This window comes from Alosa pseudoharengus, unplaced genomic scaffold, assembly GCF_046254945.1.
Source record: "Alosa pseudoharengus isolate Yale_2024_CS ecotype anadromous, Long Island Sound unplaced genomic scaffold, YU_APseudo_1.1 YU_APseudo_1.1_scf_10, whole genome shotgun sequence".
Classification (NCBI taxonomy): Eukaryota; Metazoa; Chordata; class Actinopteri; order Clupeiformes; family Clupeidae; genus Alosa; species Alosa pseudoharengus.
In genome coordinates, this window is record NW_027468565.1 from 15935128 (window position 1) to 15948792 (window position 13665).

At 40.4% G+C, this 13665-nt stretch overlaps 1 protein-coding gene across 1 annotated transcript in view; it reads left to right on the plus strand.

The window, feature by feature from the left end:
* ckap5 (cytoskeleton associated protein 5) overlaps nt 1–13132 on the plus strand; it is a 31104-nt gene extending 17972 nt beyond the window's left edge. The window contains exons 37-44 of the mRNA XM_076265479.1: nt 206–393; nt 638–713; nt 800–988; nt 1166–1303; nt 1402–1485; nt 1696–1858; nt 2138–2289; nt 12022–13132. Of these exons, the coding sequence (XP_076121594.1) occupies nt 206–393; nt 638–713; nt 800–988; nt 1166–1303; nt 1402–1485; nt 1696–1858; nt 2138–2289; nt 12022–12273 (1242 nt within the window). The 3' untranslated portion in view covers nt 12274–13132. The remainder of the gene's footprint in view (nt 1–205; nt 394–637; nt 714–799; nt 989–1165; nt 1304–1401; nt 1486–1695; nt 1859–2137; nt 2290–12021) is intronic.
* Nucleotides 13133–13665: the final 533 nt, after the last annotated feature.

The following is a 13665-nucleotide window of genomic DNA, read 5'->3' on the forward strand; positions in this document are numbered from 1 at the left end:
ATAAGATGTTTCGTAAATGTCCTGTCATCATAGCCTTAGACTTATTAGTTTGGTTTGATTAGTTGGTTTGTTTGTGAGTACAGCATCATGCCAAGTGTGTGTGTGTGTGTGTGTGTGTGTGTGTGGTGGGGGGTGGTTTGTGTGTATTGAAGTGTTGGACCATTCTTTCTCACTGTGCGATTCCTCGTTTGTGGTCCCCTCCCAGTTGTTTTCTGTGGAAAGTCTGGCCCGTGAGGCGTCCATGGGGGTGCTGAAGGACCTGATGCATGGCCTCATCACGCTAATGCTGGACGCGCGGGTGGAGGACATCGAGGACGGCCAGCAGCTCATCCGCTCGGTCAACCTGTTGGTGGTTCGCGTGCTGGAGAAGTCAGACCAGACCAACATCCTCAGGTCGGCTTCCTCGCGTGTGTGTCTGTCTCGTGTGTGTGTGTGTGTGTGTGTGTGTGTGTGTGTGTGTGTGTGTGTGTGTGTGTGTGTGTGTGTGTGTGTGTGTGTGTGTGTTTGTGTCTGTCTCTGTGTGTGCCTGTGTGCGTCTGTCTGTGTGCGTCTGTCTGTGTGCATCTGTCTGTGTGTGTGTGTCATTGGGTCAGTGTCTGATCGGGTGTACTAATAATGGCTTCTGTTCTTCCATTAGTGCTCTCTTGGTGCTGCTACAAGACAGTCTACTCACTACAGCAGGGTCTCCGATGTTCTCAGAATTGGTCATGAAGGTATAAATCACAGTTGTGCTAATGTCCGTGTATGAGATCTTGTCCTCATGGATGTGTGTTCATGAGTGGAACCGTCTTCTCTTTAGTGTCTGTGGAGGATGATCCGGTTCCTTCCAGAGACTATCAACAGCATCAACCTGGACCGCATCCTCCTGGACGTCCACAACTTCATGAAGGTGTTCCCCAAAGAGAAGCTGAAGCAGCTCAAGAGCGACGTCCCCCACCGGACACTCAAGACCCTCCTGCACACCCTGTGCAAGCTCAAAGGTGCCAAGGTATGACCACCACAGATGCCCACCTAGAGCACATTGTTCAAAAGACTCCAAGGCCAAATGGAAAGCTGTCCATATTGACCTTGTACTGGGGGCAGGAAAACCCCTGTGTGTGGTTAGTTGATGTAGTGGCGCTTTTTACAGTATGTGTTAACCAGTTGTTGGCTCACATGTCCACAGATCCTGGATCACCTGTCGATGATCGAGAACCGCAATGAGTCGGAGCTGGAGGCACACCTGCGGCGAGTGGTCAAGCATGCGGGCAACCTGTCGGGTCACAAATCCGACAAGGGGTCTGAGAAGGGAGCGATCCGGACGGTATGGAAGAGTTGTGTTTATTTTTTGAGCACTGGGCTTGTTCAGTGTGGTGGTTGAGTTGGAAATGAATTAATGATGTATATTTATGTTACTCATAGGATGAAAAGATGTCCAAGTCCAAAGTGAGTGAAATTCTTTCAGAGATTTTCAAGAAGATTGGCTCCAAGGAGAACACTAAAGAGGTACATTTTTAATTTGGTTCACATCTCACTTGGTTAAACCATTCTTGAATTTCCCCTGGGGATCAATAAAGTATCTATCTATCTATCTATCTATCTATCTATCCATGGTTTGTGGAAAATGACTAAAACTGTTTTTTTTTGTGTGTGTGTGTGTGTGTGTGTGTGTGTGTGTGTGTGTGTGTGTGTGTGTGTGTGTGTGTGTGTGTACAGGGTCTGACAGAGCTGTATGAGTATAAGCTGAAGTATTCGGATGCTGATGTTGAGCCTTTCCTGAGCAACACATCCCAGTTCTTCCAGAGCTACGTGGAGCGAGGCCTGCGCATGATCGAGTCTGAGCGCGAGGGCAAAGGTCGCATCCAGTCCTCCAGCACTGGTACATACACACATACAATGCTGACGCATACACACAGACTAACACACAAACATTCTATACCCCTGTAGATTCTGCTGACTTGAGGACTAATCCTAGATTTATTTTCAGGGTATATTGTAATTGTAAATTGATCTATGGCCCTGTTAATTCATCATTATATACTTAAAGCAACTTGATGCAATAGTTTGCCCGTTCTGCTCATAATGAGGCTATGCATTTTATAGTTCTTTTCCCATATTGTGTGTGTGTGTGTGTGTGTGTGTGTGTGTGTGTGTGCAGTGATTCCCCAGCATGTTGGTGATCCCTCCATGTACATGCCCAGCTCCAGCAGTGTCCCAATCAACAGCAACGGGGAGGAACTGAAACCAGCCGTCTACTACGAGAGGCTCAAGATCCTCAGACAAAGACACGGTCTAGAGAACAACTCCAAGGTCAGCCTCGGCCTCAACACTCCCAGCCTGTAGCACTGCTACCTATTTAATCAATTCATGAATGTATATTTGGGCCAGTTTCCCATACATGGATTAAGCCTAGTCTTAGAGTAAAAAAGAATTAAGATGATGAAGATAAACTGTAGTCTTGGATTAGGCTTAATCCATGTTCTGGTAACTGACCCTAAATGTTTACTTTTATTAAAGGAACACGCCACCCAATGTCAGTAGTAATATATGTTCTTACCTTAACTTTCACGAGTTGAGTCATACCTCTCCCGTGTCGGTACGTGCACTCAAACGCTCTGGTGCGCGGTGCAAATGTGTTAGCATGTTGCTATGCTAGCGGGCTCAGACGTAGCCATAGAGGGAGGAAGATAGCAGTAATCAAAAACATCCACGTTTTCCAAGGATTAAAGTTCTCCGTCGTAGGACTGATTTCCGTCAATTTGATTTTAGAAATGTCATATTTGAGATCGATGCAGATCCGATGAGAAAAAAAAATAGCCCCCCCCCCTCCTATCACCTTTTCTTTTCCTTTTTTTAAGGCAACTACAAATATTAGGTCCGATGAATTAATGTGTGTGATGATAAATGTTTAAAGACTTAATAGTGTTCTTGAGAACTTTCTGTGTCTCAATCAGTGACGGCTCAAGAAGATAGCCTAGCCTACCTCAGCCATGAGTTCCGCTTTGTTTATGTTGTAGCTACACGCTTGTCTCATTGGCCTGGGGCGTTTGCTTAAAAAAAAGAACACATATGGAGGACTAACGGTCTAAAAGTTGGATTATAGTGACAATCGAGACAGCTGATGAGGTTGGCAAATCCATTTAACTTTTTTGGATATGATATTGTGAGCTCTGTGCGAATTCGGAGAAGAAGCGTAGGCTGTGTTCTTTCCGTGCATCAATGTAGACAATTTCTTACTATCGCGAACTCTTGTCAGGGGAGGTCATTCATTTTGGGTGTCACCTATGACTTGAACAGATAGCCTGCTATGCCACCCCATGTAGGCTACTATTATTGTTACAGTTTTTAATCAATGCAACTAACATTATGTGTAAAGCGACGCAATATAAACCGTATGCAATGTATTATCCCGTCTGTTATGACATGTACAACAATGTTTTTCACAATTTGCAACGGAAGGTTTTGACTGAGCGTGTTAACATAAAATAATAATAATATTGTCATCATCGCGAACTGTTTAGTAAGGGGGTCGTGTTTGTGACGCACAGACAGCCTTGTAGCCTATTTTGCTTTAGGCCTCACTTTTAACGACAGTATTGTGAGTGTATGTTGACAAAAAATAACCATGCAATCAAAATAGTCAAGTTAAAACTTTGCTATAAAATATTATTAATTTATAGCACAAAACCATAACCAGTATGCCTACCAGAACCTCGCATATTAGCGTAATTTGTGTGCGTCTATTTGGCAAGGCCACTAGCCGTCATGGATGCGTTGTTGCTAAAGGAAGGCAGGTGTCAAAAGTTAAAAAATAAATGGAGATGGGCAGCTGTTGGAAATGGGGGAGAACTAACAAGCCATGGTGTAAAGAAATGAAAGTGCCAGGGGCAGTGTTTGGCAAGTTACTTCAAAATCGTAATGTATTATGTATTACTTATTACTGTCATTTCAAAGTAATTTGTTACATTATAATATTACTGTCTTTGAATTGTAAGGCATTACACTACTATTGTATTACTTTGAAGTTACTTTTACCAAAATATCTAGAAATATGGATTTGGAATTCTAAATGCAGTTTATTATGCTCAATGCAGCTCATTCCTTCTAATGGAGGGCGATGGGGTATAACATAATGACTGAGCTAGGCTTAAGGCTAACAGTAGAATGCAATAGGCGCAGTGATGGCTCATGATGCAATACAAGGAACAATCATAACCAGAATTTTGTTAAAAGCAGACAAAAGGTCGAAGTCTGGTCAATTGTGATAGAAATGCTGTAACTTTAGGCTTAGGCCTACTCATTAAAATCAACAGAGAGCCCACTACCTGTATATTGTAACCCACAGTGCCGCTGCTGGCCATTTTGGTGCCCTAACTGGTGAAATACAGTATTAACCTAAGTATGTCATCATATGGTCAACTATAAAGATGTAGGCTAATCTGCCTGTTCCCAGGGATGGGTAGTATTTCTGAAACATGTAATATGTATTTCAAATACAAAATAGTATTTTGTCATTTGTATTTTATTTGGTTGAAGGAAATGGCTCTGTATTTTGTATCAAAATACTTTATTGGTGTGTATTTTTGTATTTTAGAAATACTGCAAAATACTATATGTGAAACACACTAAAAAAAGTAGATACTACACACAGGTGTAATGAATAATTGGTAATTAGGCAACAATGGTTTATTTTTATCGCAATCAGCTAATGTGAGAACAGCTGTGTTCAAAGACACTAACAGCTTTTCAGTGACGGCTATTGTTGAAGCATCAGCTCTGGTCTGAAGCACTGGTGTGAAGTCGTACGCAAGTAAAGATGAGCAAGTTTACCTGTGCAAGTTCACATAAGGACACCGACAAAGGCAACCATGTCCTATTGTCTCCATGCCAATCTTTAACAGAAAAAATGTCAGATATCTCAATGAACCACAATGACATCAACAGATGGTAAGGTGTTGAGTGTGTTTGAATTCCCTTCCTTGTAGCATCCATTTCTGCATTCTACAGTTGGGACAAGTTCACCTTGTTTAATTAAATAACAATTCTATTTCCTTATTAGCTGCATACTTGAGGTTGGATATATTAAGGCATATCAAGTTTCTCACATACTGGAACTTCAAGATACATAGCCTTATGATTTTCTTATTCAGTTCTGCACTGGACTTGAATTACGACACGCTAACCATCGCAAAGTGTTCTGATGCTGGGAACAGGCAGGGATGGGCAAAAATACATCAGAATGTATTTCAAAATAAAATACCTAATACCCTCATTTTTAATGTATCAAAATAAACTACAAAATACAGTAACCATATTTATGTATCAAAATAAAATACTGTATTTTTGTATTTAGAAAATACTCAAAATACTTTTTTCAAGGAAGTATGAAAGCACTGCAAAAAAAGCTTTTTAATATCCCAAACATTTAGCCTATTAAAACTATATAGTAAAAAACAATACAATTTGGCCCGTCATACCAAATAGCATACCGTATGCAAGTTCATGTAGTGTGATCAGAAGAATAATTCAAGAATTTACATTTACATTTAGTCAACTAGCTGATGCTTATCCAAAACGACTGACAGAGCTTTCAATTAACCACATTATAATCAATAGGCCAAAATCATAATTGTGTATCTGTGCCGAATTTCGTAATTCAAGTCCAGTGCAGAACTGAATAAGAAAATCATAAGGCTAAGTTCCAGTATGTGAGAAACTTGATATGCCTTAATATCTCCAACCTCAAGTATGCAGCTAATAAGGAAATAGAATTGTTATTTAATTAAACAAGGTGAACTTGTCCCCACTGTAGAATGCAGAAATGGATGCTACAAGGAAGGGAATTCAAACACACTCAACACCTTACCATCTATTGATGTCATTGTGGTTCATTGAGATATCTTTTCTGTTAATGATTGGCATGGAGACAAATGGCGTTTTACAAACGGAAGTTCGGGAGGAGCGTGACGGAATTTGCCATGCCTCCTTCAATCAGTCAGGTTATTTATTTGCATTCTACCTGCCGAAGTTACAGCATCGGTGTTACTCCGCTCGCAACCCACCACCTCCCCTTACGCCTCCCGTCTTACATGTTTAAAGGATAAGGGGGTGTATGGCGGAATCCTGCCCGACTCCTGCCTGCGCAGTCGACTCCGGCACGATTCCGTGAAGCCCTTCAGGACCATGGCCAGAGACCTCGCCAAACATGCTTTTCTATCATGCTTTTATGTATTATGCTTTTGTCTTAATGCAAATTCAGGAATGTGAACTAGTGAATAGGACATGGTTGCCTTTGTCGGTGTCCTTATGTGAACTTGCACAGGTAAACTTGCTCATCTTTACTTGCGTACGACTTCACACCAGTGCTTCAGACCAGAGCTGATGCTTCAACAATAGCCGTCACTGAAAAGCTGTTAGTGTCTTTGAACACAGCTGTTCTCACATCAGCTGATTGCGATAAAAATAAACCATTGTTGCCTAATTACCAATTATTCATTACACCTGTGTGTAGTATCTACTTTTTTTAGTGTGTTTCACATATAGTATTTTGCAGTATTTCTAAAATACAAAAATACACACCAATAAAGTATTTTGATACAAAATACAGAGCCATTTCCTTCAACCCAATAAAATACAAATGATAAAATACTATTTTGTATTTGAAATACAAATTATACATACTAGAAATGCAATTCCGAGGAATTACACGAGGGGATGCAGTCTGCTGGTTAGGGTGTTGGTGGGGCTGTTGGTAGGGTAATTGTGATACCTGCAAAGGTGCTTTTGGAGTAACCAAATTTGAATCTTGTGTGACATGGCATTATTCAGATATCACACTCAAGGTGTTTTTGACCTTGACATTTGACCTTCAACCTTCAACTCACTTCATCTTTGAGTCCATAAAAACACTCGTACCAAATTTGAAGCATGGACGTCAAGCCGTTCTGGAGATATAATGCTGAATGCATGATATATGGCTGGGACTTTTATTTTGACACACAGGAAACACTTTAACAGGATGTGTAGTTCAGGTAGAGCTAGATTGTATGCTTAGAGGCTGAGACAGTTGAATTCCTCACAGGTGACACCTGTGCCAGTATTATGACATCACAGCCCCCATTCAAGTCTATGGGGGAAAAATACACTTTTAATTACAAATATCTCAAAAAGTATAAACTTCTCAAAAATGAAAAACGGATAGGACGGTAAAGCCTTGGAAGATCTACGGAACGGTGTTTGAACCAAATTTGTACGTTAAGCGGTTTGGGCTGAATAGCGCGCACAAAGAGGTAAAAAGAAGTTTTCAGATTTCAATATGCATCCCCTCTAATTACATGTTTCAGAAATACTACCCATCCCTGGGAACAGTCAGATTAGCCTACATCTTTATAGTTGACCATATGATGACCTACTTAGGTTAATACTGTATTTCACCAGTTAGGGCACCAAAATGGCCAGCAGCGGCACTGTGTAGCCTATCTTGACAAGTTTTGGGTTACAATATACAGGTAGTGGGCTCTCTGTTGATTTTAATGAGTAGGCCTAAGCCTAAAGTTACAGCATTTCTATCACAATTGACCAGACTTCGACCTTTTGTCTGCTTTTAACAAAATTCTGGCTATGATTGTTCCTTGTATTGCATCATGAGCCATCACTGCGCCTATTGCATTCTACTGTTGTTAGCCTTAAGCCTAGCTTAGTCATTATGTTATACCACATCGCCCTCCATTAGAAGTGCAATGAGCTGCATTGAGCATAATAAACAGCATTTAGAATTCCAAATCCATATTTCTAGATATTTTGGTAAAAGTAACTTCAAAGTAATACAATAGTAGTGTAATGCCTTACAATTCAGAGACAGTAATATTATAATGTAACAAATTGCTTTGATGATTTTGAAGTAACTTGCCCAACACTGCCTGTAGGTGGCATTAATTATATAGTAAGTGTACCCTGTAGCCTCGTTTTGGTTTAAACAATGGCCGCCGTGTGAATAAGGCGAATACTCCATTTACTTTGCTGTTTGCATCTTTTTGTACATTAAAAACCAATAGGTCGCGACCGCAAAAGGGGTGCTATCTCTATAGGTAGATATGAAGAACGTATGACTTATGGCCTGAAAAAAGTTCAGTCAAACGATTTTTTTTCACTTTAATCCCTGCGTTTTCCCTACTTAAATACAGTTGCACGAGTAGCTGATAAAAATGTGTAAGGTCACGCAACATGAAACGTGGCGATTTTCCAAGCGAATAAACAGGAGAACTACAATGTGTGGCGCAATAGCACTTGGGAGTACTTCGACCTAGCGTAGTAATATTAATTAACACCTAATTGTAGTTCCTATCCACCACAGAGTTCAGCCTCCCCCTCCCCCTCCCCCCCCCCGAGGCACACACACAGTCATTTCCGTAAATAGAGACAACCTGCCCTGCTGGCGTTAGTTTGAGCTGACTTCGCAAAGTAGCAGGTAGTGGTAAAGTAGATTGTGAACGATCATGGTTATAACATGCATTGTGAAGGGTTGTGATGACAAGTAGAAGTGATTCATGTTTCATAGAATTCCACTTTGCTGCAAACGGCGGAAAGCATGGCTGGGATCTACAATTAGGTGTTAATTAATATTACTACACTAGGTCGAAGTACTCCCAAGTGCTATTGCGCCACACATTGTAGTTCTCCTGTTTATTCGCTTGGAAAATCGCCACGTTTCATGTTGTGTGACCTTACACATTTTTATCAACTACTCGTGCAACTGTATTTAAGTAGGGAAAACGTGGATGTTTTTGATTACTGCTATCTTCCTCCCTCTATGGCTACGTCTGAGCCCGCTAGCATAGCAACATGCTAACACATTCGCGCTGCGCACCAGAGCGTTTGAGTGCACGTACCGACACAGGAGAGGTATGTCTCAACTCGTGAAAGTTAAGGTAAGAACATATATTACTACTGAAATTGGGTGGCGTGTTCCTTTAAGCAGGCATGCAAACTCCTCAAACTCCTAACGCTCGCGCAGGTATAGCCTCCTTTTGTGAGCGCAGATAGGCCTAGATGCGTCTGAAATAGGGTTGCAAAGGGGCGGAAAATTTCCGGTAAATTTCCGGAAACTTACCGGAAACTTTCCATGGGAAGTTAAGCTGGGGAATTTTGGGAATATTCCAAATTGGAAACTTTCATGGAATTAAAGGAAATTATGGGAATTATTGGGAATTTACAGGAATTAACTGGAAATTTTTGGTAATTCATACTGTTTCATATACAAACATTAACATTTTGTTTCGTAATAAGCAATATAATTTGTTTGTTCGTATTTTCGCTTATCTTAGCATACAAAGCTAGCTACCATGCTAGCGGGAATCCCATTCTCTGCCTATGGTTTACTAGTGTGCTAAGCTAGCAACACTGAAACCACTGAACTGCCCAAGATACACCACGCCAACACAACAACAAAATTTGATTGGTTGGAACATTAACTGACTCGTTTGTTCAGTTAATGTTTGTTCAGTTAGAATCCCAGAAAATGGTAAAACAAATAATAAATATATGTAATGACACAACATACCACCCCAACCAAACCTTATAAATTATTTAAATGATATATAAATTGTCAAGCTTAATTAGGCAGATTAATTGTCCTATTACAGTTTATGCAAAATTATGTACACCCATTTGAATGAGGACAAAAGTGACGACAAGCCCATAACTGGGCAACTCTGTTCGCAAACTTCCCCCAGTTTCCCACCAGTTATTCCCACATGAGATGACATTTTCACTGGGAATTTATTTTCCCCATGCACATGAACACACCATAGGTTTCCTTTATGTCTAGTAGCCTATGCTGATTGCTGTGTGCATGGGATTGACGTATGTGCAGGGTAGAAATTTGACTGTAATTGCATTAAATCAGGTTGTTTTGACTAATATTATGCTGCAAGATGGGGTTTTGTCCACTACATTTAAGTTCCCTGTTATAGACTAACTTGCCATATTAAAAATTCCCAGTTTATTCCCATTATTTCCCGTTTATTCCCGTTAATTCCCATGGAAAGTTTCCAACTTTGAAAATTCCCAGAATTTTGCAACCCTAGTCTGAAATGTCAGCTGGAATGTGAGCACGGCGAGGAGATGTGCCTAGAGATGTCACAGGTGGGCTAGTTGAAACTTTCAACTTCTGTTAGCAAAAGACGTTGAGATTAGTGTAGCAACGTAGCATTGCCGGTTTTGTTTTAATGTTGTTAAAGTTAGCGATATGAGACAGAAATATAGACACAACAAGTTAATTTGATGAATAGGTTACGTGCTGGACTTGGGTCTAGATCGGCAAAAGGTGAAGCAAATACACAGACCTTATCAGAGCAAAGGCTAATGTGAATAACCTAAAGAGTTAAATGTCTCCTAAACTGGGCTGTGCAAAACGGTTAACTCTTTAATTATTCACATTTAACTCTTTAATTATTCACATTAGCCTTTGCTATACTGATCTTTGCTATACTGATCTTGCTCAGAGACAAAATCAGTGTTGATTGACATGTCTTTAAGAAACGTTCAGTGACCTGATCTGAAGTAGCCTGTGCCTAGGGTAGGCTACAGTTTAACATGTAGTGTGAACACTATTCACACAACACAACTTTATTGGTTGGTTAAACAAACTAGCTAGCACAATGCCACAATCTGTAAGTAACCTAGACTGCAGGATAACACTTGTTATGAAACAGTGTGCCCTCCACAACACACCCACCCCCCTCTCCCCCAACATTATAAATCATTTGCACCATATTGCTATGTAGCATAGTAATGTTATACACCATTTGAAAGCTTGGACACTTCATGTACAAGCTGTATAGTGCTTTACATTGTCAGATTAATCTTACTATGTCTCAATTAAATTGTATCAAATTGCCCTCCTCCCCCTCCGGTGCTTCCCTACCTTCTAGCTGCAGTGTGTATCCTTATCAATAAAATAGATGCAGCAAATTGGGTATTGAAATAGTCACAGGAATCCATATTTATATCCATTGTTTTATCCAATATTTGTTGTGCAGATGTATAATCCATCTTATCCACACCCATTGAACCAACAAAGAAAATGCAAAGACATTTCTGTAATTATTCCATAGTGTAGTCATTCCATCAGAACCTCTGACAAACAATCCAAATAGTCCAGAAACCACACAGTAAGGCTTTTATTGTCAGTATGCATTTTGGGTAACCAAAAGTCCTATGGGGAGTTTCCATTGGGCATTTTACAAAACGCATGAGCATACCTTAGCAAATAATGGTCTAAATGACTCATTTTTCATTTTATTTTGATCTACTTTTGCACACGGCTTCACAAGACCTGGTCTAGACACAAAAATGCCCATTCCATAGGAAGTTAAAACATTTCAAATCGATTTTACAAATTAGTCTAGTCTACCCTATTTTATATAATGTTAGTCTGAAATGTGTGTGTCTCAAGCAAGTTTCACTTGGTTTGGTTCAACAAATATTCAAACTTATCATCTTTATTCTAATACTATGCCTACTATGTCTTCATGTCCAATAGGCCTGAAATCTTCAGAAATGTCTGAACTTCAGGAACAGAGAAAAAAGAAAGAAAGAAAACTCATGTAGATTGCTTAGGAGGAGAGGAGGGCCATGCTGAAGCATGCTGCCAAACAGTGCAACGGGCCCCTCACACTTAAGGAGAAATAGGAGAAGACGACAATTTTTTTTATATTCACTTATTTTTATCATACATATGATATTTTTGGCCACAACAAATTTTTTAGTGATTTTATAGTTTGTTTTCTTTGTAAATCTCTGGTTTTGGGCCATTTCATACTCCGTGGAAGCTATGCACTATTGTCACTTCGCGTGCCCTTCTCACCTTTTTCACCCCTGACCAGTTTGCATGCCTGTTTAAGGTCTTTGATCTAAGAGGGTGACCTAGATTACCCTTTTTGTCATAACACTCCATTCCTGAGAACAGTATGATCTGCTCTGGCTTCGTCTCTCTGTCTAAGCCGTGTTTTGTTCTTTCTGTTTTCTCTCTGCTCTTCACAGCTGCAGCAGCAGCAGCAGCAGCAGCAGCAGTCGTCTGCGGACGAGCGGCCGCCCCTCACCTCCCTGCTGTCCAAGCCCACGGTGGCCTCGTCCACTGACATGTTGCACAGCAAGCTGTCGCAGCTGAAGGAGTCCCGCGAGTCGCACTTCCAGCAGGAGCACTCGCACAGCCCCACGCGCTCCTCCTCGCCCGCCGCCAACCTCGACGACCTCAAGAAGAGGCTGGAGCGCATCAAGAGCAACCGCCAGTGAGCGCTGCGTAGATTAGCGCTAGCTCTGGCTGCTAACGTCACCCCAACAACCACCTCTACAACACCACACCCGCCACCGGGCTAGTCAGGCTAGGCCCTTGCTTGTACTCCCACACATAAGACATGCATCCATAGTTGACCCTGGGTCTTATTTTCAGTCAGGGCCACCCATACACTCCTGTGTATAAAAATATAATAATTAATTCAACATAAAAACCAAGCTTCCCATCTCCTTGTATTATATAATATTTAATTATTGAATTACTTTTTTGTTTGTTTTTTGTTTTTAGTATTGTGCAGTTTGTTTGTATGTGTATATACTCATGAACGCTAACCACTGGCTTTTAAGTGTCATTTTAGGAGTTTTCAGCGTATGGTTTCCTTGTGCAGAATGCTTTTATTATGCGTCACATAAAGCTGTCCCTGTTTTCTAGACGTCTGAGCAGAACCATGTCTCTTCTCTTCATCTTCTCCAGGGCCTCCGTAACCATGTCTTTTAACCACTCTGCTGAAGTTTTACTTTTACTTTCTCTTCTTTTACTTGCTTTTCCATACTAGAGGTTCCTGTACAATTTGAAGGATTTTTGATTGTGTCCTTGAAATAAGGAGCATGGCATGAAGTACTTTAAACTATTTTATTTTGTAAATAATGTTTGCATTACTAAATGCTGTTTGAGATTTAAATAATTGGTTTGATTATTTTTTTCTCCCCTGGCTTTCTGACGTGTTTGTTAGAATGCTGGTCATCCTGATGCATTGTTTTGTATTTCATCCAGTTGGAAGTAGTCTTAAACTGTTGCTATTGAGTTTTACGTGTATAATCTATAGTGAAATGGCAATAAAGGTCCATTGTTTTTTTTAACAAACTACTTATGTGTTTGTGTGTATTGAAATGACTGTGTGTGTGTGTGTGCGTACAGGTACATTCACAAGTGTACGTACACACGTGTACCTGCACATTCAATTTATAATTAGTATGCATTCTAATGCATTCTTAAGTGTTTTCACTTGGGTGTTTTTTTTTTGTGGAGAACACGCACAGAAAGTCTTCAGTATGTAAGAAAAACACAAGGTGTTCATAGGAAAAAGGATGATTCTTCGGTTAATACAGCTTCAATCTTAATTCCAATAAAAAGCAATCACAGAAACACGTGGGACGTATTTCCGGGCACCAATCTTGAAGACTGAACCTAGAGCTTGTTAAACTCTTGTTCAATATCCTATTTCAAAGTCCCTCCTGCCCTCTAAATGTTAATGAGTTAGGTTGCTAATACCATCAGGTCTGGCCACCTTATTGTTCTTTAATGAAATAACACCTTGACTTGGCTGGTTCTCAGAGGTCTTCCCCTATACTGATTCTACAGATGTTCGTGTTTCTCACACCTCAGTTCCT